The sequence below is a fragment of the Capra hircus genome, chromosome 8 (genome assembly GCF_001704415.2).
Source record: "Capra hircus breed San Clemente chromosome 8, ASM170441v1, whole genome shotgun sequence".
NCBI lineage: Eukaryota > Metazoa > Chordata > Mammalia > Artiodactyla > Bovidae > Capra > Capra hircus.
This window is the reverse complement of record NC_030815.1, coordinates 76,011,344-76,034,045: the sequence shown is the minus strand read 5'-3', so window position 1 is coordinate 76,034,045 and position 22,702 is coordinate 76,011,344. Positions and strand designations below refer to the sequence as shown.

Genomic DNA, 22,702 nt, shown 5'->3' with positions numbered 1-22,702 from the left:
TTTGGGCTAAAGAATAATGCACTTAATATCTTGGCAACAGCAAAATGGCCAGATAGCTTTTCCAAAAGGTCTATTTTCAAGGTTATTGGTGATCACTTTTAATAAAATTTTATCCAAATATCAGAATTTTTCACTGATTTGTGAAATAAAAAAATTTAATGGTATCTCTAGGCATCTGGCTTTTCTGTTTTTGAGAAGTAGATATTACTTTTTAAAATATGTGAGTGTGATGCTATTTTTCTTTACTGATGCTTAAGGTCAGTTCTAAGCAAATAAGGGAAAAGCTAGATTACTGAAAATTATTTCAGAAATTTCACCATGATTCATTTTTGGAAATAGTGGACACCATGAATAAGGCTGGTAGTACTAAACAAAGAGCTCCTTAGCAATATGACTAAGGGACAAAGTCATCACATCCCATTGCCTCAAAGTGACAGGAATGTAGCACTTCTGTGCTCATAACCTTGAACAGTCACTAGAGGGCCACCATGATCCAGACTGATGTTCCTTTAGGGGGTACTTACAGTTTGATATAGGAAGTTAATATTTTGTTTTCTTTTTGATGCTAATGTAAAACTTATTAGTCATCAGATCACAAGAGAAAAGAACAAAAGAAGAAGAAAGGGAAAAAATACCTGCAAAACAAGACCAAAATAATCTTTTAAATGACAATAAGATTGTTTTTGTTTGTTTGTTTAGTTACTAAGTCATGTCCAGCTCTTTTGCAACCCCATGCTCTGTACCCTGCCAGGCTCCATCATCCATGGGATTTCTGAGGCAAGAATACTGGAATGGCTTGCCATTTCCTTCTCCAGGGGATCTTTCTGACCCAGGAATCAAACCTGTGTCTCCTTCTTGGCAGGAAGATTCTTCACATTGATAATTACTTTAATACATTATTGACCAGAGACATATTTATATGTCTTTTGTTACCCAAACACTACTGACAAGAGACATTTCAACGTTCACTTATATAACAAATCCCCAGCCACAGACATTAGTTTCTGCTAAAATCACCCCGTCAACAATGTAAATGGACTAAATACTTCAACCAAAAGACATAGAGTGACTGAATGGATATAAAAATAAGACCTATATATGTGTAGCCTACAAGAGACTCACTTCAGGTCTAGAGACACACACACATTGAATGTGAAGGGATGGGAAAAGGATTTCCATACATAGGAAAATCCAAAGAAATCTGGAATAGCAGACTTATATCAAACAAAACAGACTTTAAAATAAAGACTGTTATAAGACAAAAAAGGATACTACATAATGATCAAGGGATGAATCCAAGAAGATATAACAATTGTAAATATATCTAAACCCAACATAGAAGCACCTAAATATATAAGCAAAAATTAATGGACAAAAAAGAAAAAATCAACAATAACACAATAGTAGTGGGGGGGGACTTTAACTTGCATCAATGGATAGATGATCCGATAGAAAATCAATAGGGAAACATAGGCCTTAAATGACATTAGACCAGATGGACTTAATTGATATAGAGAGAACATTCCATCCAAAAGTAGCAGAATACACATTCTTTCAAGTGTACATGGCACATTTGCCAGGATAGATTACATGATAGGCCACAAAAACAAGCCTCAGTAAATTTAAGAAAACTGAAATCATATCAAGCATCTTTCTAACCACAACACAATGAAATGAAATCAACTACAAGAAAAAACTGTAAAGAAACACAAACACATGGGAGACTAAGCAATATGCTATGAAAGAACCAACAGCTCACTGAGAAAGTCAAAGAGGAAATTAAAAAAATACCCAGAGGTAAATGAAAACTAAACAATAATGATCTAAACCTATGGGACACAGCAAAAGCAGTTCTAAGAGGAAAGTTTATACGATATAAGCTTACCTCAGGAAACAAAAATCACAAATAAACAACCTACCCTTACACCTAAAGCAATGAGAAAGAACAAACAAAACCCAAAGTTAGTAGAAGGAAAGAAATCATAAAGATCAGAAATAAATGAAATAGAAACTAAAAGATATAGAAAAGATACAAAAAGCTGATTCTTTGAAAAGATAAAATTGATTAACCTTTAGCCAGATTCATCAAAAAAGAGAGAGGGTCCAAATCAATAGTCAGAAATGAAAAAAGAAAAGACATAGCCAACACCACAGAAATACAAAGGATTATAAGAGACTACTACAAACAACTATATGCCAATAATGTGAACAACCTAAAAGAAATGGACAAATTCTTAGAAAGGTACAGTCTCCCAAGAATGAACTAGGAAGAAATAGAAAATATGAACAGAACAATTACCAGTAATGAAATTGAATTAGTAATTTTAAAACTCCCAACAAACAAAAGTCCAGAACCAGATAGCTTCAGAGGTGAATTCTGCCAAACGTTTAGTGAAGAATTAGCAATTATCTTTCTCAAATTAGTCCAAAAAATTGCAGAGGAGGGAATACTTCCAAACTCATCCTCTGAGACCTCCATCACCCTGATACCAAAACCAGACAAAGGTATCACTAAAAAAGAAAATTATAGGCTAATATCACTGATAATCGGACACGACTGAGTGACTTCACTTTCACTTTTCACTTTCATGCATTGGAGAAGGAAATGGCAACCCACTCTGGTGTTCTTGCCTGGAGAATCCCAGAGATGGGGGAGCCTGGTGGGCTGCTGTTTATGGGGTCACACAGAGTCGGACACGACTGAAGTGACTTAGTAGCAATAGCAGCAGCATCACTGATAAACATAGATGCAAAAAAATCCTCAACAAAATATTAGCAAATTGAATCCAACAATGCTTCATGGTCATACATCATGATCAAGTGGATTCATCCTAGGGATGCAAGGATTTTCCTGTTTCAATGTGATATACCACATTAACAAGTTGAAGAATGAAAATTATATAGTCATCTCAATAGATAAAGAAAAAGCCTTTGACAAAATTCAGCAGCCATTTATGATTTGAAAAACTTTCCAAAAAGTGGGCATAGAGGAAACACACCTCAAAATAATAAAGGCCATGTATGATGGACCCACAGCTAATACCATACTCAACATGAAAAATTGAAAGCATTCCTCTAAAATCAGGAACAAGGCTAGGATGCCCCCTCTTGCCACTTTTATTCAGCATGATTTTGGAAGTCCTATCCATAGCACTCGGAGAAGAGAAAGAAACAAAACAAATTCAAATTGAAAAGGAAGAAGTGAAATTCACTGTTTGCAGATGACATGAAACTATATATAGAAAATCCTGAAGATGCTACCAGAAAACTGTTAGGTTCATCAATGAATTTGGTAAAATTCCAGGATACAAAATTAATTTGTATATTAATTTAATTAATGTAATTTATATATTACAGATTTGTAATATTATAATATTATATACAAATTTGTATATTTGTAATTTATGTATTAATTTTGTATCAATTTAATAGAAATCTGTTGCATTTTTATACACTAACAATGAACTATCAGAAATTGAGATATTTTCATTTATCATCTCATCAAAAAGAATAAGAATACCTAGGAATAAACCTACATAAGGAAGTAAAAGACTTGTCTAGGAAAACTATAAGACAGGGATCCCCAACCCCAGTCTGTAGCCTGTTAGGAACCTGGCTGCACAAAAGGAGGTGAGTGGCAGGGGAGCAAGTGAAGCTTAATCTGTATTTATAGCCACTCCCCATCGCTCGCATTACTGCCTGAGCTCTGCCTCCTGTCAGATCAGCAGCGGCATTAGATTCTCATAGGAGTGTGAACCCTGACCCTAAAGTCAAGGCAAAATATCCTGCGGTTGCCACAAAATAGAAATAAAGTGCACAATAAATGTAATGTGCTTGAATCATCCTTAAACCATATCTCCCACCCTGGTCCATGAAAAAATTCCCTTCCAATGAAACCAGTCCCTGATACCAAAAGGCTGGGGACTACTGCTATAAGACACCAATGAAGGAAACTGAGGATGACACAAGTAGATGGAAACATATACTGTGTTCTTGGATTGGAAGAATGAATTTTGTTAAAATGACCAGTGCAATCTACAGCCAGTGCAATCCCTAACAGTGTAATCCTTAACAAAATACCAAAGGCACTTTTCACAGAACTAGAAAAAATAATTTCAAAATTTGTGTGGAAAGACAGGGCACCCTGAATAGCCAACATCATCTTGAAAAAGAATATCAGAGCTGGAGGAATCATACTCACAGACTTCAGACTATGCTACAAAGCTACAGTCATCAAAACAGACACATATATAGATCAGTGGAATAAGACAGAGAATCCAAAAATAAATCCATGCACTTACAGTCAATAAATCTATTACAAGGAGGCAAGAATATACAATGAAAAAAACACAGTATCTTCAGTAGCTGTCGTGGGAAAACCAGATAGCTTTATGTAAAAGAATGAAATTAGAACATTTTCTAACACTATGTACAAAAGTAAACTCAAAATTGATCAAAGACGTAAGTGTAAGATTAGTACAGTTCACTTCAGTCTCTCAGTCATGTCCAATTCTTTGCGACCCCATGAATAGCAGCACACCAGGCTTCCCTGTCCATCACCAACTCCCAGAGTTCACTCAGATTCACATCCATCGAGTCAGTGATGCCATCCAGCCATATCATCCTCTGTCATCCCCTTCTTCTCCTGCCCCTAATCCCTCCCAGCATCAGAGTTTTTTCCAATGAGTCAACTCTTCACATGAGGTGGCCAAAGTACTGGAGTTTCAGCTTTAACATCATTCCTTCCAAAGAAATCCCAGGGCTGATCTCCTTCAGAATGGACTGGTTGGATCTCCTTGCAGTCCAAGGGACTCTCAACAGTCTTCTCCAACACCACAATTCAAAAGCATCAATTCTTCGGCACTCAGCCTTCTTCACAGTCCAACTCTCACATCCACACATGACCACAGGAAAAACCATAGCCTTGACTAGATGGACCTTAGTCGGCAAAGTAATGTCTCTGCTTTTGAATATGCTGTCTAGGTTGGTCATAACTTTTCTTCCAAGGAGTAAACGTCTTTTAATTTCATGGCTGCAACCATCTGCAGTGATTTTGGAGCCCCAAAAAATAAAGTCTGACACTGTTTCCACTGTTTCCCCATCTATTTCCCATGAAGTGATGGGACCAGATGCCATGATCTTCGTTTTCTGAATGTTGAGCTTTAAGCCAACTTTTTCACTCTCCACTTTTACTTTCATCAAGAAGCTTTTTAGTTCCTCTTCACTTTCTACCATAAGGGTGGTGTCATCTGCATATCTGAGGTTATTGATATTTCTCCCAGCAATCTTGATCCAGTTTGTGTTTCTTCCAGTCCAGTGTTTCTCATGATGTACTCTGCATATAAGTTAAATAAGCAGGGTGACAATATACAGCCTTGACATACTTCTTTTCCTATTTGAAACCAATGTAAGATCAGGTACCATAGAACTCATAGAGGAAAATGTAAGCAGAACATTCTGATATAAACCATAGAATCGTTTTTGGATCTGTCTCCTAAAACAAAGGAAATAAAAGCAAAAACAAACAAATGGGACCTAATTAAACTTACAAGCTATTACACAGCAAAGGAAACTATCAGAAAATCAAAGACAACCCACTCAATGGCAGAAAATATTTGGAAATCATATAACCAATAAGGAGTTAATATCCAACATACATAATATCCAACTTATACAACTTAACATCAAAAAAGCAAACAACCAAATTTAAAAATTGGCAGAAGAACTGAATAGACATTTTTCTAAAGAGGATGCTAGTGGCCAATAGGCATATGAGAAGATGCTCAACATCACTAATTATCAGGTAAATTCAAATCAAAACCACAATAAGATATCACCTCACACCTGTCAGAATGGGTATCATCAAAAAGAACACAAATAACAAATGATATGACCCAGCAATTCCACGTCTGGGTATGTATCTGGGAAAAAAAAAACATTCTAAAAGATACATGCAGCCCAGTGTTCATAGTAGAATTACAATAGCCACAATATGTAAGCAACCTAAGTGTCCATCAGCAGATGAATGGATTAAAAGGATGTAGTGTGTATATATACAGTGAAATACAACTCATGCATTAAAAAAAAGGAATGAAATTTTTGCCATTTGCAGCAACATGGATAGACTTGGAGGACATTATGCTAAGTGAAATAAATCATACAGAGAAAGAAAAATACTGTATGATTTCTCTTATATGTGGAATCTAAAAAAATGCAACAAACTAGTGAATATATCAAAAAAGAAGCAGGCTTACAGATATAGAGAACCAATTAATAGCTACTAGTGGGGAGAGGAGGAAGGAGCAATATAGGGGTAGGGTAGTAAAAGGTACAAACTATTAGGCATAAAAAAGCTATAAGGATATATTATACAACACAGGGGATATAACCAATATGTTATAAAAACTATAAATGGAGTATATAACCTGTAGAAATTGTGAATCACTATATTCTGTGCCTATAATTTATATAATAGTATACATCAATTATACTTCAATTAAAATTTTTTAATCAAAAGCATCTTGTAAATTTATTTTTATTTATTGCTTTTGTGTCCTTATTGGATTTTAAGTTGTATATTTGTTTTAGTTTTGTGTTTTTTCTAAAAACTCTAAAATATATAACTTGGGTTATATTTTTACATATTTAATCGTAATGAAAATATTCTTCAGGCAAAAAGACTAGTTTACTTTTGAAAAGGTATGTATATAAGTTGAGTTTGAGAAAGTCTGCTGCTGCTGCTAAGTCACTTCAGTTGTGTCCAACTCTGTGTGACCCCATAGACGGCAGCCCACCAGGCCCCCCCAGTCCCTGGGATTCACCAGGCAAGAACACTGGAGTGGGTTGCCATTTCCTTCTCCAAGGCATGAAAGTGAAAAGTGATAGTGAAGTCACTCAGTCGTGTCCGACTCGTAGCAACCCCATAGACTGCAGCCTACCAGGCTCCTCTGTCCATAGGATTTTCCAAGCAAAAGTACTGGAGGGGGTTGCCACTGCCTTCTCTGGAGAAAGTCTGATCTGTACCTATATTTTTAATTTAGATTCTGTATAAAGGTGTCTTTTCAGTCAGGATTTTTTTCTCTGTCATTCCTAATCAGAAATACAAATAGGTTAAAAAAAATGTTCTGACTGATCATAACGTGGAGCTGATTTTTATATATTTTTATATATTTCATTATATTATAATGAAACAGTTTCTTTAGGTTTCTTACAGCTTGACCTAAAATTGGTGTCAGAAGGAGAGTTTCATAAAAGATGACACAAATTTTAAAAATGTACACACATTTAGCTAAGCAGATTGAGATATGGTGAGAAATTCCTATTCCAGGAGAAAGACTTTATAATTGAGCAACATATTTACAGAAAGTTAGGTGATTAAATTACCTTTTTTAGTTAATTTTAAACATTCGCTAATAATACCAAAATATTTTTGACTTCTCAGGTTTACATGGCATATATTTCTGTAAAGATTACCCTTTCTTGTCTAAGAATATTCATTGAGAATATTTCTCATATCTGGAGATCTATGTTTCCTTCCCATTTCCTCTTTCTGATGATATCATATCTAGTGGCTAGTATGGTTCCCGATGTGTAGTAGGGACTAAATAAGTTGTTACTCTTGTTTTCTTTCAATATAAACTTAGATACTTAAGGGAATCAAATGGAAAAGCAAAATAAAATGAGAAAATGAACATTTATAAAATATTGGAGTTTCCCAAGTGGAAAGATCCATAGAAGTCAGGATTTCTAGTTTTTCTATGGTGCACCTTCTTAGGAAACCCCTCCCATCAAGAGTCTTTCCAGACATGTCAATACTTAGTGGCAGAAAACTCATCTCATATGCAAACCATTCCAGGGTCATACATTTCTAACTGCCTGTCATTTTTCACCATGTTGATTAGAGATGTGACTCCCGGAAAAGTTTATCAGTTGGCCCTTAGTGTTAACTCTTCCAAGTATTTGAGGAGAGAAGAAACAATTACAACTTAAGCCAAGTGCACTGAATCATTTCTCAGACTGGAGGGTTTTAAGTCTCAAGTCACAATAGAGATTTTATCCAGAAATGAACACACTGTTCAGAATATGGTCCGATCACATTAGAATAAAAATGTTCCCATGTTCTGTATACGTTTTTTGTTAACACAACTTGAGATTGCATTCACATCCTGGACATTCTGATTCTTTTTGTATAAGGATGGTGATTGTTTTTAAATGACTTCCTTTATTAAATGTTTGACTTGATTTAAATGTCTTTATCTTAATCAATTATTGCATAGAACGAACTGTTTCTTTGAGTTTTTTATTTCCCCTGATGCTTAATCATGGAATACATTACGCTCTTGGTAAGAACAAAAATATTGGTCTTGATTGCATTGCTGTCTGATTCCATTGCTGTGTCATCTTGAGAATCACTAGCCCTCAGGTATAGCAGTCCTCTCCTTTATTACCAGATCATCCCGCTGTTCCTACATGGATGAGGACTGTGACTCGCTGGCCCTCTGTGATCCCATGCAGAGGATGAATTGTGATGTTGACAGCCTGCCCGAAAGCTGCTTCGACAGTGGCTTGTCTACCCTGCGAGATTCCAATGAGTATGACTCAGAGGTGGAGTACAAGCACCAGAGGGGATTCCAGAAGTCACACGGCATGCAAGAGAGCTTTGGGGGTGATGCTTCGGACACGGACGTAAGCCCTGAAGTCACTGCTTCAAGTCCTAGGCCTGCTCTCCTTTCTTCCATAGAAATACATATCCCACCCTGTTTGAGCTTTTATCTGTCAGAGGCATTGTTTTAAAGGTTGTACATGTGAATTATAGTTGGGAGAACATTTTTCTCTACCAAGTTAGGGAAAAAGGAAAATAGATTTCCTTTTGTGGCCGCTCTGTTCCCTAACAGCATTGACTGTTGATTCAGCAGCATATTTTTCTTCTTTTTATTTCACGATGTACGTGTGTAATGAAAGACTTTCTTTGTTTTTTAATGACCGACTTAAAAAAAAAAAAAAAACAGGTTCCTGATATAAGGGATGAAGAGACATATGGCTCAGAAGGCGTGGCTTCCGTCCTGAACTGGAAGCCCCCAGAATCTGCTAGTGAAGGCAGTATCGTTAGCTCCTCAAGAAAGCCCATCTCTGCGCTTTCACCACAGGTACGTGGTTTCAGAGACACTTCTTTTCATGAACAATCTTCATGTTCATGTCATATAACTTACTAGGAAGAAAGCGGGCACTGCCTTTGTCACCCACTGTGGCTTCCTTCCCCTAGACAGACATGGTGGATGAAAGCCATAAATCTTCCAGCTCGCAGAAGGCTTACAAGATTGTGCTGGCCGGGGACGCTGCAGTGGGGAAGTCGAGTTTCCTCATGAGACTTTGCAAGAATGAATTTCGAGGAAACACAAGTGCTACCCTGGGTATGGTTCTTTTTCAGAGGATAATGGGAAAATGACCTTCCTTAGGTTGATTCTATTTTCTTTAGGTACTATATTCACAGACCCAGAGATCTCTTTCTTTTCCCTCTGTATAATACATATGTACATATGTGTATCAGTGCTCACATGTCCTTCCCTATAGAATAGTCCTCTGCTTTGGCCAAGGCCTAAATTTCGGAAAGGAAGACTAACAAGGGACTGAGGTATCCGTTAACAAGGGACTAAGGTATCTGCTTACCCAGTGAGATCAACCAAACCAATTTTAACGCCAGAGATGATGAATTCATTTATTCAACAAGCACTTCTGGAGTCCTACTGTGAGCCACATACTGTTATAGGCACTGCTTAGTCGCTCAACTGTATCCGACTCTTTGAGACTCCATGGACTGCAGCTGCCAGGCTCCTCTGTTCATGGGGATTCTCCAGGCAAGAGAATCCTGGAGTGGGTTGCCATGCCCTCCTCCAGGGGATCTTCCCAACCCCAGTCTCCTGCCTTGCAGCCAGATTCTTCACCGACTGAGCCGCCAGTGAAGCCCTGCAAGCACCACAGATACACAGTAAACAAAGCCAGCTAGATCCCAGCCCACCAAGAGGGAAACGGATGAGAAACACATTTTAAAAACAAGGTTTGGGAGAAGTGCCCTTTGGCATAGGATGCCCAGGGAAAGCCTTTCTGATCAGGAGTCACTTGATGTTGATGAAGTGATCTTACTGATGGCCAGTTTGTCATCATGGTCAGAATTATAGCCGTGTATGTTCCCTCCCCTCCCTCACAATGGAACACATGAATAATACCTCTCAGAACAAGGAAAAGTAGTCTCCTCATTTCCACATTTGCATAATAATTAGTAAAAAGAAGTTGAAGATATGCAAATTATCATATATTATTATTCTTTATCTGGGCTTCCCTGGTGGCTCAGACGGTAAAGCGTCTGTCTGCAATGCAGGAGACCCAAGTTCAGTCCCTGGCTTGGGAAGATCCCCTGGAGAAGGAAATGGCAGCCCACTCCAGTATTCTTGCCTGGAAAATCCCATGGACAGTGGAGACTGGTAGGCTACTGTCCATGGGGTCGCAAAGAACTCTTATTTTGATAACCAGAAACCCTAAAACAGATTGGTTACCCTCTTCACAATGGATGTCTTTGTAAATTTATGGTACTGTTAAAACCCTTCAAGATAACAAAGCTGAAAGTTCACTTCAGTTTGAGCCATAAAAAGCCTAAAATATTTGGTTCAGTTGCTAGAGCACCTGGCATATATACACACCATATACATGTACCTATATACATATGCATACACACATGGATATACCTGCATATATAATACATATATATATGTATATGTATATATAATACATATATATATGTATATGTATATATAATACATATATATATACATAGGCATATTTGTGTGCATGCACACACATAAAACTGAGTCCATCTAATTACGTGAACACAGAACATAGATTTTCCTTTTGTCCACAGATTAAATCCTTCCCCAAGCCAGCCAACCTGTGATGTGCACGTGTGGTCTGGCTTATAATTACTATGTGAAGGTCACTCTCATTGAAGGCCAGGTTCTTTCCGCTGTCTCACTGAACTTCACCCTATTGGCTTTTGTCTCATCTAAAGAGGGCTTGAAAAGTAAAATCCAATGGAATTATTTACGTCGTGTTCTCCATGTTCTCTTACATTCTTTTTCAGGAGTTGATTTTCAAATGAAAATGCTGATCGTAGATGGAGAACAGACAGTACTGCAGCTGTGGGATACAGCTGGCCAGGAGAGGCAAGTGCTTTCCCCAGAGCTTTGAATTCTGCTGGGGTTTGCATGGACAAGCCTTGTAGGACGTTCGGTATCTTTTGTGCTCATGATAATAGAGTTCTGATATAGTGTTAGAATTTTAAGAATGCTTGCTTTTTTCCACATCCTTTCCTTCTTCACTCTTTCGTCATCAGTCATGTGAGTCCCTCTAAGCTCCCTTTGAACTGGTGACACATTGGGGAAAAGAGAGTGCCCTTTTCTAATGAGAGAATGTTGGTGAGGCAGTACTCCTGAAAGTGGCAACAGTGTGAGCAGCTGGGGAGCTGGGGCACCAGAGAAGATGGAGAAGAAGACCTGTCAGCTCCTCTGTTCAAGGGAAGAGATGCAAACTAAACAGTAGAACTGCATATGGCGACACCCTCTCTGTCTTTCATTGCTGATGGACAGAAGTGTGAAGCATAGGTCTTAATCTTATCTCGTTGGCAACAGACTGAATCTGGTTGTGCAGCAAAAAAGTTTGGGGGTACCTGCCAGCCTCTGTAACAGAGCACCACTCAGAGTATTCAGATTCAACAGTAAACAGACACACACAAATACCTGCCCACACAGAGCTCATATTTTCTAGCAGCATTTTAAAAACGTGTGGTTGACAGGGCCCTATTTAAGATCTTGCAAAATATTATACTTGGTTGAGTTAGGACATATAGATTGAGGTGTGCTCTTCCTGTGGTGTTCCACATGGTTGGGTCTTCTTCCAGCCACCCACAGTAAATACTCCCTACCCACCACCCAAAAAGTAGTTTTGCTTGGATGTGTCTCTCCTTCCATATTTCTCTGTGTTGGGTTCCAGTAGCTTGTTTCTGGGGCTGACAGTTTTAGAAGTTATGCTCTCAACTTTGTCCTGACTATGCACTGGGCTTTGTAGACTTTCTTGAGATTGTTTGGTGGAGGAAATGATTGACTTTTCTAAATCACTAGTGCAGATTCTTCTCCTGTTACCTTTCACTAGGTCATTCTAGGCCTCTGGGATGACCATTTCACAGAATTACGTTGCCTTTAGATTTTTCTTTTTAATATTTTTATTTATTTATTTATTTGCTGCATCGGGTTTTAGTTGTCATGCAGGATCTTTCATTGCAGCACACAGACACTCTAGTTGTGGCACAAGGGGTTAGCAGTTTTGCTTAGGCTTAGTTACTCTGACGCATGTGGGATCTTAGTTCCCTGACTAGGGACCGAACCTGCGCCCCCTACATTGCAAAGCAGATTCTTAACCACTGGACCAGCAGGGAAGTCCCAAGGCTTGCTTTAAAGATGAGGGGTGGGGGGAAAGTGAGCATAAAAGAGATGAAGAATGAGGCAACACCAAACTGACTGACTGATTAGAACTGTTACCCTCATGCTTTTCTCCAGATTCAGAAGCATTGCCAAGTCTTACTTCAGAAGAGCAGATGGTGTTTTGCTGCTGTATGATGTTACGTGTGAGAAAAGCTTTCTTAATGTACGAGAATGGGTAGATATGATTGAGGTAAGAAATCAAAACACACAACAAAAAAATTACATGGGAGAGTTATAGGCTTGATCTCAGGAAATGCTGTTTCTCCTTTGTAAAAATGAACTCAGAAACCATTGATCTAGGCTCTCAGAAAGAACTGGATATGGGAGGCAGGGTTCCTAATAGTACTTAGCAGCACTGGTCTCCTCCTTAGTAGCGGGCCAGTTCCCATAGAACCAAAGTGAAGTCTCTCAGTCGTGTCCGACTCTTTGCGACCCCATCGACTGTAGCCTACCAGGCTCCTCCCTCCATGGGATTCTCCAGGCAAGAGTACTGGAGTGGATTGCCATTTCCTTCTCCAGGGGATCTTCCCGACTCAGGGATCGAACCCGGGTCTCCTGCATTCCAGGCAGATGCTTTAACCTCTGAGCTACCAGGGAAACCAGGGACACTAATAAAGTGAGCTTCTGAGTGGTGGTGGGAGAGGGGGAAGTCCTGGGTTTTAATATGATCAGAACCCGATTGGCAGCAAGTGAAAATCCAGACAACCCAAGGAAAAGCAGTTCTCACAAACAAGAGGGTGATGGAGCTGGGTGTGTAGTGTGACTGGAGGTGTAATAGGGGCTTCCACGTGTGCTAGATGTATAGGTGAAAGCACACCAACACGTGTGCTAGAAGTATAAGTGAAATACCATCACCACCTGGCACCACCCAGTCCAAATTCTATAGGAACCGTGTTCTCAGCCTTCTTCCGATAGAGATTTGGGTCTTTACATACCCAACGTACTACTAACATACTAGTTGGTATTTTAAATGTGTGGTTACTATCTATGCTTTCTTTTGCTCAAATGAGATGGTGTCTTTCATCTGAGGAGCTTTCATATCCTTCGTTTCATGGTCAATAATTTTTTAAAGTAGGAAACTATTTTGACCAAAGTTAATGTTCTGCCAACATTATTAATCACCATTAATCACCAAAAAACCTACAGTTCAAGCCATGATTCAGTGTAGTCTCTGGGAAAAAAAAAAAAAACCTAGTGGCTAATATAATTTTTCAAGTATGTCTGTGATCTATCATTTTTAACAGGCATTAAGTGCAGTGGTGGCTGAACAGAGAACTGATTGCTGTCTGATCTCAAGTCAGCCTCTAGATTCTTTAGTTGGGCCTGTTTCATACCCTGTAAAATATGTTCTCTTTCTAACTAAAATATATGTTCTCTTTCTAACTAAAGATATAACAAATGACTGGCTGAAAAATGGCAATAAGACTCAATGATAAATATGCATTTTGCTCAACTGAAAAATCATGACTGAATATGTAGTATTTTTATTTCACAAAATTTTCTACATGTTATATTCACCTCTGTAACATATCTGAGAAAGGAAGGAAATGTCTTGTTGTCCTCACTTTTTATGAGAAACCCGAGGCATAGAAAGTGCATGACTGGCTTGTAGTCATTTGGAGGCTGGAGTGGAAGGGAATATTCGACCTCCTGATTCAACACTGGTTGTTCTTTTGATGAAGCTCCAGAATGAGCAGCAGGCTAAGAAAAACTCCTCCAATATCAAGAAAGTATCTCCAAGGTAGTTAGTGCCTAGAGGAGAGGCATCTACTCAAGGGGACAGAGGAAGCTCTGGGGAGACCAACGAGAGAAGAATGGATAATCCCAACTAACTCACGCACAGATATTTAAGGTCTATAGCAAAACTGTTTATTGTTGAAACTTTTGGACGTGATCTCCCTTTTAAGACTTTGGATTATACTCAAGACAAGGAGGCACAGAAGGCAGGGTCAGCCATAGGGTTGAAAAAGCCCTATGTGACGTTACGGCCTATGCCAGGTGCCCTACTGCCATAATTTGCTAGGTAAGTAAGCACCTACTTGCCGTAAGTGATTCATTTAGCTATTGGTGTTACCTTTCATAGGGTCGGAAAAGAGAGAAAATTGTATTCAAGATGAAATATTGAATTTGTTACTGGAGAAAAAATGAGATGCCATCTCTTGACTTTGACTTATCTCAGTGGGTCTTCACCATGGCTCACCTTTTCTCATTTGGGGAAATTCTGTTGGGACAGTTTATATGGCCACTATAATATGGGTCAAAACTAACAGTGAGATAGTTCAGATGCGTGAAAGGATTGGGAAGCAGTGGAGTGTCAGTGGTGAATGGATCCTCTCAATTAATAATTAATATATTTCACCTGAAAACCACTAGGTTAGAAAATCTTAAAATTATGGCCATTTACCTGTTATTAATAATTTGTTGATTGGATATTTGGGTAAAAGTTGAATGGAGACACTTAAGACATGAAATCTCTTTCCAACTTCTACACATTCAAAAATATTTTGGGCATCCCTGTTTTGTGCATGTATTGCCAGTATATCCATTAAAAAGGCCCTACCCTTTGGAGTTTGTATTCTAGTTCAGTTCAGTTCAATTCAGTCGCTTAGTCATGTCCGACTCTTTGCAACCCCATGAATCGCAGCACTCCAGGCCTCCCTGTCCATCACCAACTCCCAGAGTTCACTCAGACTCATGTCCATTGAGTCAGTGATGCCATCCAGCCATCTCATCCTCTGTCGTCCCCTTCTCCTCCTGCCCCCAATCCCTCCCAGCATCAAAGTCTTTTCCAATGAGTCAACTCTTCGCATGAGGTGGCCAAAGTACTGGAGTTTTAGCTTTAGCATCATTCCTTCCAAAGAAATCCCAGGGTTGATCTCCTTCAGAATGGATTAGTTGGATCTCCTTGCAGTCCAAGGGACTCTCAAGAGTCTTCTCCAACATCACAGTTCAAAAGCATCAATTCTTTGGCACTCAGCCTTCTTCACAGTCCAACTCTCATATCCATACACGACCACAGGAAAAACCATAGCCTTGACTAGACGGACCTTAGTCGGCAAAGTAATGTCTCTGCTTTTGAATATACTATCTAGGTTGATCATAACTTTTCTTCCAAGGAATAAGCATCTTTTAATTTCATGGCTGCAGTCACCATCTGCGGTGATTTTGGAGCCCCAAAAAATAAAGTCTGACACTGTTTCCACTGTTTCCCCATCTATTTCCCATGAAGTGATGGGACCGGATGCCATGATCTTTGTTTTCCGAATGTTGAGCTTTAAGCCAACTTTTTCACTCTCCACTTTCACTTTCATCAAGAGGCTTTTTAGTTTCTGTTCACTTTCTGCCATAAGGGTGGTGTCATCTGCATATCTGAGGTTATTGAAAAGGCAACCAACATAAATAAATAAAATGAATGATAGGAAGTGCTAGATGTAGCAGCAAAACAAGGCCAGGATAACCGGCCTTATGGTGAGGCGGAGCGCTGCAGGTGGTGCAGTCAGGCTGGTCAGACTAGGAGGTCATATTTGAGTCAAGACTTGAAGGAGGTGCCGTTACTTACCCATGTGGCTTTGAGAAGTCTTGGCTGGCTTAAGTGAATATTTGACTAATGGCTTCCATACGATCCTGAGCAGTTCCCCACAGAATGCAATTACTTAACACATTAATGGGTGGGGTGTCTAGTCTGGGGGAGGGCTTTTCATTTCCTTCTCCCCTTTGCTTTTACTTCACTCTGATGCATTCTATTGGAGGAAAATGGTCAGAAGAGAAAGGAAGTATAATTTTAGTTTCAGGGCTCATTTTTGATGCTGTATCAGGTGTGGCACCAAAGTGGGTGAGCAGCCGGCTGTGTTTAGGCGCTGCAGAAAATCATTTCCCCACGTGTCAGTCAGCACTGCTGCTTCGCTTGTTTAAGAGCCAAAAGGCTGTTTCTCTAGTCACGTAGTCTTCAGTTCTCATCATAGCCTGCTGAGGGGGCCTTACTGACCCCTTCATTTCAGACAGGGAAATGGAGTCAGAAACAGGAAGAGACTTGCTGGACTTCACGCAGTCACAGCCAGTGAGCAGCCAGGTGGTGGGAGGGGTGGAGTCTCAAACTTACTTCTGCCTCTCACATCTTCCAGTCAGCCAGCCAGCTCCTCTGTGAAGGCCACGACGTGCTCATGCTAATTGGGGAGCATTATCCTGAGAACCTGGTGCTTTGAATGATTGCTTATCAACTCCTCACAAGAAATATGTTGATCTTTAGGGCCTTTGTATTTTGCTGTTGTCGTAAGCCAGATAGCAGTGAGTGTGGAACTTTCAGACTCCTTTTTTGTCCCCTCATAGCTGAGGAAATATTTGTGTGTTTTGTACCTGGGGTAATGAAGCCGGCTTGTTATCACCTCTGTTTGGAGTGAAAATTATAGCAAATTATGCGAGCACTACAGCTAAATGTAACTCTAGGTGATGCGTCTTGAGTTTGTATCGGTTTCTGTAGTGGCAAGGATGATGGAGTCATTTGGACCTCGGCCCTCACCCTTACGAAATCTTATTTGACCTCTCTGAATTTCAGTGTTCTGGTCTGGAAATGGGGAAAAGTCTGTCTCCTTTTAGGGATGTTTTGGAGTTTAAAGATATTGTCTGTACACCATGTGGCATACAAAGGGCACTCAGAAAGGTAGCTGTTGCTGTCATCATCCTCATACCTTGTCCAGTGTTTCATGTGTGCACCATTTTTTCTTTTCTTCATGGTAGGATGCAGCCCATGAGAGCATTCCTATCATGTTGGTGGGAAACAAGGCTGATCTTCGTGACGCTGCTGAAGCAGAGGGACAAAAATGTGTCCCAGGGTACTTTGGAGAAAAACTGGCCATGGTAAGAGTAAGAGTGGGTCCAAACTAGAAGGGGTCTTTCACTTTTCTCTATGTGTGCTGAAAGGGGTGTTTGACAAACCTCCACTCTGTCTGATGGGTCTTCTGTCCTTACACAGACAGAATTCCCAGTGCCCCCTATCCACCCCATGAACGTAAATAATTAACAACAAGAATTAAATCCCCTGTGGGGGTAAAACAATCATGTGATCATTTTCCCCGCTGAGTATCAGTGACAAAGAGGAGGCAAAATTCTCCTGTCTTCTTCCTCACTCTTGCCCAGTTCCTGGAATCCTCCTCTAGTCCTGGGATCCAGGTGAAGGAATAAGAATGGGTGTCCTGTTTGGAAAAGTTGACTTTGGTTCCACAGGGTCACTGTGCCAAGGAGCAGCAGATGATGCAGCGTGTCACCTGGGTGACAGGGTGAAGAGAATTGGTAGACATGTTCTTTTTTCTAAGATTTGTACTCAGTTGGAATAGTATAAAATTATTCTTGGTTGTGCATTTGTATAAGGAATGGGCCTCATTTCTGTTCAGATTACTGTTGTGGGCAGTGCTTATTCTCTTATCACTGTCATTGTGTCAGAATGCTTCGTGGCCCTCTTAGGACTTGTCCTACCCAAACAAGGAATCAGATGGCCCTTGGGTCACATAAGTTCTTACCATAACAGTCTCATTTGACATAGCTATCATTATTGTCTGTCATCATCAATGAAAAGACTGCTCTATAATATAAACAAGTGATATTTTAAAAGAAGTTTCAATTTCCCTATTTTAAGTTGGAATTGTTTCTTATTTTAAATGGTATAACTGTGAGCCAAATATGATAAACATTAAAACTAGACAATGAAATACAGACAAGATCCATTCAACACATATTTAATTGTATTTACCAAGTGAAAAGTACTTGATTGTGAGCTGAGCAAAGGGTAGAGAACAAAAGAGACCATCCTTGCCCTCACATAGTTTACTGTCTAGGGGAGACAGACATTAAACCTATGTAATCCACTCATCCCCCTAGAGAGCCATCACTCCTGGCCGCATGCCAACTTTATTCCTTCTCCAAAATTTCTTATTGATGCCCCAAGGTTTGCTTACTTATTATGCATCTCATGTCCGCCACCCTCCTGCATCCTCAAAGGCCATCTCTATTTCACCCGATAACATCCTGACTATGAAATTCAGCAGCAGCACTACCCATTTCTACTAGAAATAAGATTCATTTGGGGAATTATTCTAGCATTTCTGTGGATTGAGGGGGTCATGAGTAAAAGTTTCACAGTAATCTTTCCCCATTGTTTGGTTGTTTCTTTCTCCCTGTTCCAGAGTATCTATCACATCCTCTCCCAGTCCCACACAGGAACCAGGTAAACCACACCTGGCCCCACAGCACACACAGTCCTCCTTTCCGAAAGGAGTTGTTTCCAGCTTGTTAGACAAAGACACACTTCATCAATTACAATTGTGGCAAGTGCCATGCTGGAAAAATACATGTCAAGAGGTTTTGTAATAGGAATTCCTAATGCTGACTTTTTCAGAGTTAGGAAACACTTAATCTCAACTTCAAGGAAGGATTACCTAAAAATCGAAAAGGTAGCTAAAAGTCAGCCTGGTGAAGGGGGTTACTAAGGATATAGGATAACCTAGGTAGTGGTAACAACAGGTGCAAAGGTCCTGAAAATGAACGCTCAGTTGTGTCCGACTCTTTGCGACCCCATGGACTGTACAGTCCATGGAATTCTCCAGACCAGAATACTGGAGTGGGTAGCCTTCCCTTCTCCAGGGGATCTTCCTGACCCAGGTAGCAAACCCAGGTGTCCCACATTGCAGTCAGATTCTTTACCCACTGAGCTACAAGGGAAGCCTGCAAAGGTCCTAAGGTGGGAGAAAACTTGGAGCATTGGAGAAATAGAGGGATGGCCAGGGTAACTTGAGCGTTGTGAGGGAGAGTGGCCATTGGTAGAACTGAGAGGTTGGCTGGGGCCCCATACAAGCATACCTAGGCCTTGTCAGCCAGGTAGGCATTTCAATATTGCTTGTAAGGGATGGGGAACATCAGAAGGTCTGAAGCAGAAGAGTGATAACAATCAATGACTGTATGTATAACCACTGGGAGGTTAAATAATAGAGGACTAGAAAATGTCCTTTGGTTTTAGCAACACAAAGGCTGCTGAATGTCAATAGAAAAGGACGATAGGGTGAAGAGGGGTGTGTTAGCTGCTGGCCTAAAGGAGACATACTTCTGATGGACATTTAATTCCTATGTGGTTAGCTTAAGCTATCATTTTTGTCTCTCTCAAGTTATTTGATAGAGAACATTTGGTGGCATGTGTGACTCTTGGATATAAGAACCTTAAACTATGAAATTTTGTATAGTGGGATGGGTTTTTTTGGGGGGGATGCAAAATAAAAATTCTCTGACTGGGTGGAATATTATTCAGCCATTAAAAACAATGAAATAATACCATTTGCTGCAACATGGATGGACCAAGAGAGCATCATACTGAGTGAAGTAAGTCAGACAGAGGAGAAAAATTATATGATATCCCTTATATGTGGAATCTAAAAAGAAATTATACAAATGAACTTAGTTAAAAGTCAAAAACAGACTCACAAACTTTGAGAAGGAACCTATGGTTGCCACAGGGAAGGTTGGGGGAAAGGGATAGTTAGGGAGTTTGGGATGGACATGTACACACTGCTATATTTAAAAGGGATAACCAGCAAGAACCTACTGTATAGCACATGAAACTCTGCTCAGTGTTATGTGGCAGCCTGGATGAGACAGGGATTTGAGGGAGAGTGGATGCATGTATATGTATGGCTGAGTCCCTTTGTTATTCACTTGAAACTATCACAACATTATTTGTTAACTGGATATACCCTAATAAAAAATAAAAAGTTTTTTTTAAAAATTCTTTCGACTAGGAACTGTTACTGGAATAACTAGGCTCATATGTGTGTGTTTTTTTTTAAGTCTTAAAACTTTGAATCCAATTACTTAACTTATTTTTAGCATACTCAACAGGGGAATATTTTTATTTTATTGATTTTAAAAGTGAACATTCCAGGAAACCTAATCAAAGCCTTCATCTAATTGTATATACATATATATATATATATATATATATATTTTTTTTTTTTTTTTTTTTTTTTTTACAGACCTATGGGGCATTATTTTGTGAAACAAGCGCCAAAGATGGTTCAAATATAGTGGAAGCTGTTCTCCATCTTGCTCGGTAAAGTTTTGCCTTATATTTGGAAAACTGAATGTAGGATTGAATTTTCACTTAGCTGCTGTATGTGTCAAATATATTGATCATAAAGTGAATCTGTATTGGGGAACACTGTCTTGTCTTTCAGTAGTGGCTGGAGAAACCGTTTTTGACAAAAACTGGTAATGCTGCTTGTTCCCTGTGAACATTGGGAAAATACTTCTACTGCCAAACAAAAGCAGGTGCACCTGAGATGTCATTGACATTTCTGCAAAATGTCACCACAAAGCTAACAGTTGACATGTATGAATCATTTCCAGGAACCAGATTTTAAACACAAGAGACCATTATGAATATAACTATTATGACATTTTCCAAGGTAAAGGAAAAATATTTCACAAAGCAAATTGTATATCATGCCAGTTGGAAACATTTTGTTTACATTCTTACCCAGGTAATTTTTAAGCTTAGACAATGGTATTAATAATAAATAACATTCTGGGATGTGGATTAGAATGAAAACTGCATCATTGAGGAACTCGGATTTAACTGTATTTCAATCTTTGCAGTATTCTTAGGAAATAACAACGTTTTCTGTTAGACTTATTTCTTCTGCTAGTTTTCTGCCACAAGTGAAAAGATAATTCTCTACTGCTCTAACAGTTTAAATATAAAAAAAAAGAAAAAAGAAAAATAAAAAAGTGCATTATCAAAATCCAGCCAATGAACTTTAATTGCTGACAAAGCAAAACCACTTTAGGCATGTAGTTCTTTTTCTGATCATTTGTGAAATTCTGGTTTTTATAAGAATCTTAACTTCAGTAGAACAAAGGGCTCAGCACTACCTTCACCTCAGGTAGGAGGTGCTACATTGCTGCCCCAGCTGAGCAGGAAAGGAAGCTGCAGCTAAGGCGCTCTGCGTGGCTGAGGGCTTCTGCCCAGCACGCTGGAGGAGTGTAGTGTCAGGAGGCTCAAAGTCCAATCTTAAATCTGCCCCGAACAGCTGTGGAGTCTTGACTAAGTCCGACATTTCTAATCTGTAAAATGAGGGAAGGGGCTAAAGAAAATGATCCATAAGGCTTTCCAGTCCTGACAGCCTATGAGTCCATAGATAAGTGTGTTGAGTCAGCCCAGCAGCCACCCTGTTTACAATGTAGCTTTACTTAAAACAGCTATGTGCAGAAGCATTTTGATAACAAGGTCACTTCTTGTGAATCACTCATCAGAGAGCTTTTTAAATTGTTGTTGAGACCTCTAGGTTACTTATGTTAACAATATGTTAAATAGGAAAATTATAAATAAAGCAAATCTGTAGAGCCTTTAATTTGCTTTATACCATGTCATCTGATTGTTTGTCAAAGTACCAAGTCTTAAATGAAAATGGTTTCGTTTCCACCAGTAAGATTACTTTAAAAAGTTTTACAGCCTTCAAAATAGTGTGTATAATGCAAAACATTAAATTCTTGACTTGATCTCATAAGATAGTTCCCATCATTCCATTTCATACCATGTCATGTCTTAAAACCTGAACTAGAAAAGTTTATGGATTTGCACTGTCTGAAACAGTGTTTGTTTTTAAAGGGAGGCCATAAGTGTTTGGTTAACAACCTGGATTCCTTTGCCTTTTCTTGAAAAACCTCTCAATCCCAGGAAAAGTCATTCCTAGAAATTCAGTTTCCCTGTAGGGCTGACAGGACGTTCATTCCATCTACTGTCCATCAGTACATCAGTCTGCCACCAGTAGAGCCACAGGCTTTAAACATTTTGCAATAGATTCAAGTACAACAGGCATCAAATTGGTCAGTGGCCTGAAATTTGAGAAAAACATAAAAAGCTCAGGCTGATATATTAGTTCAGCACCGTTGCTGAACCCACTGGGTGTAAATCTGTCCATAAGACTGATTCATTTAAAATGCTGTTAAGCATATGGCAGTTTGGGGTGAAGTGGTTTAGTTTTCCCAACCTTAAACCTGTTTTAGATGTTTGGAATTATATTTTCCTGATTCCCTTAAAGTGGGAGTGCCTGCATTTTGAGTAGATTTAAGGAAACGGAAGGCCAAGTGAAAAATACAGCCTGTTTTTCTCCCTTAATATTTGCTTTCAAGGTTCA

The 22,702-nt window shown here is 39.3% G+C and overlaps 1 protein-coding gene across 2 annotated transcripts in view; it reads left to right on the top strand.

The window, feature by feature from the left end:
- Window positions 1–22,702, top strand: part of RASEF (RAS and EF-hand domain containing) — an 88,579-nt gene that overhangs the window by 57,181 nt on the left and 8,696 nt on the right. For both annotated transcript variants that reach the window (XM_018052404.1, XM_013966147.2), the window contains 7 exons: window positions 8,451–8,685; window positions 9,009–9,146; window positions 9,263–9,410; window positions 11,132–11,213; window positions 12,603–12,717; window positions 17,262–17,381; window positions 20,540–20,616. In XM_018052404.1, the coding sequence (XP_017907893.1) occupies window positions 8,451–8,685; window positions 9,009–9,146; window positions 9,263–9,410; window positions 11,132–11,213; window positions 12,603–12,717; window positions 17,262–17,381; window positions 20,540–20,616 (915 nt within the window). The remainder of the gene's footprint in view (window positions 1–8,450; window positions 8,686–9,008; window positions 9,147–9,262; window positions 9,411–11,131; window positions 11,214–12,602; window positions 12,718–17,261; window positions 17,382–20,539; window positions 20,617–22,702) is intronic.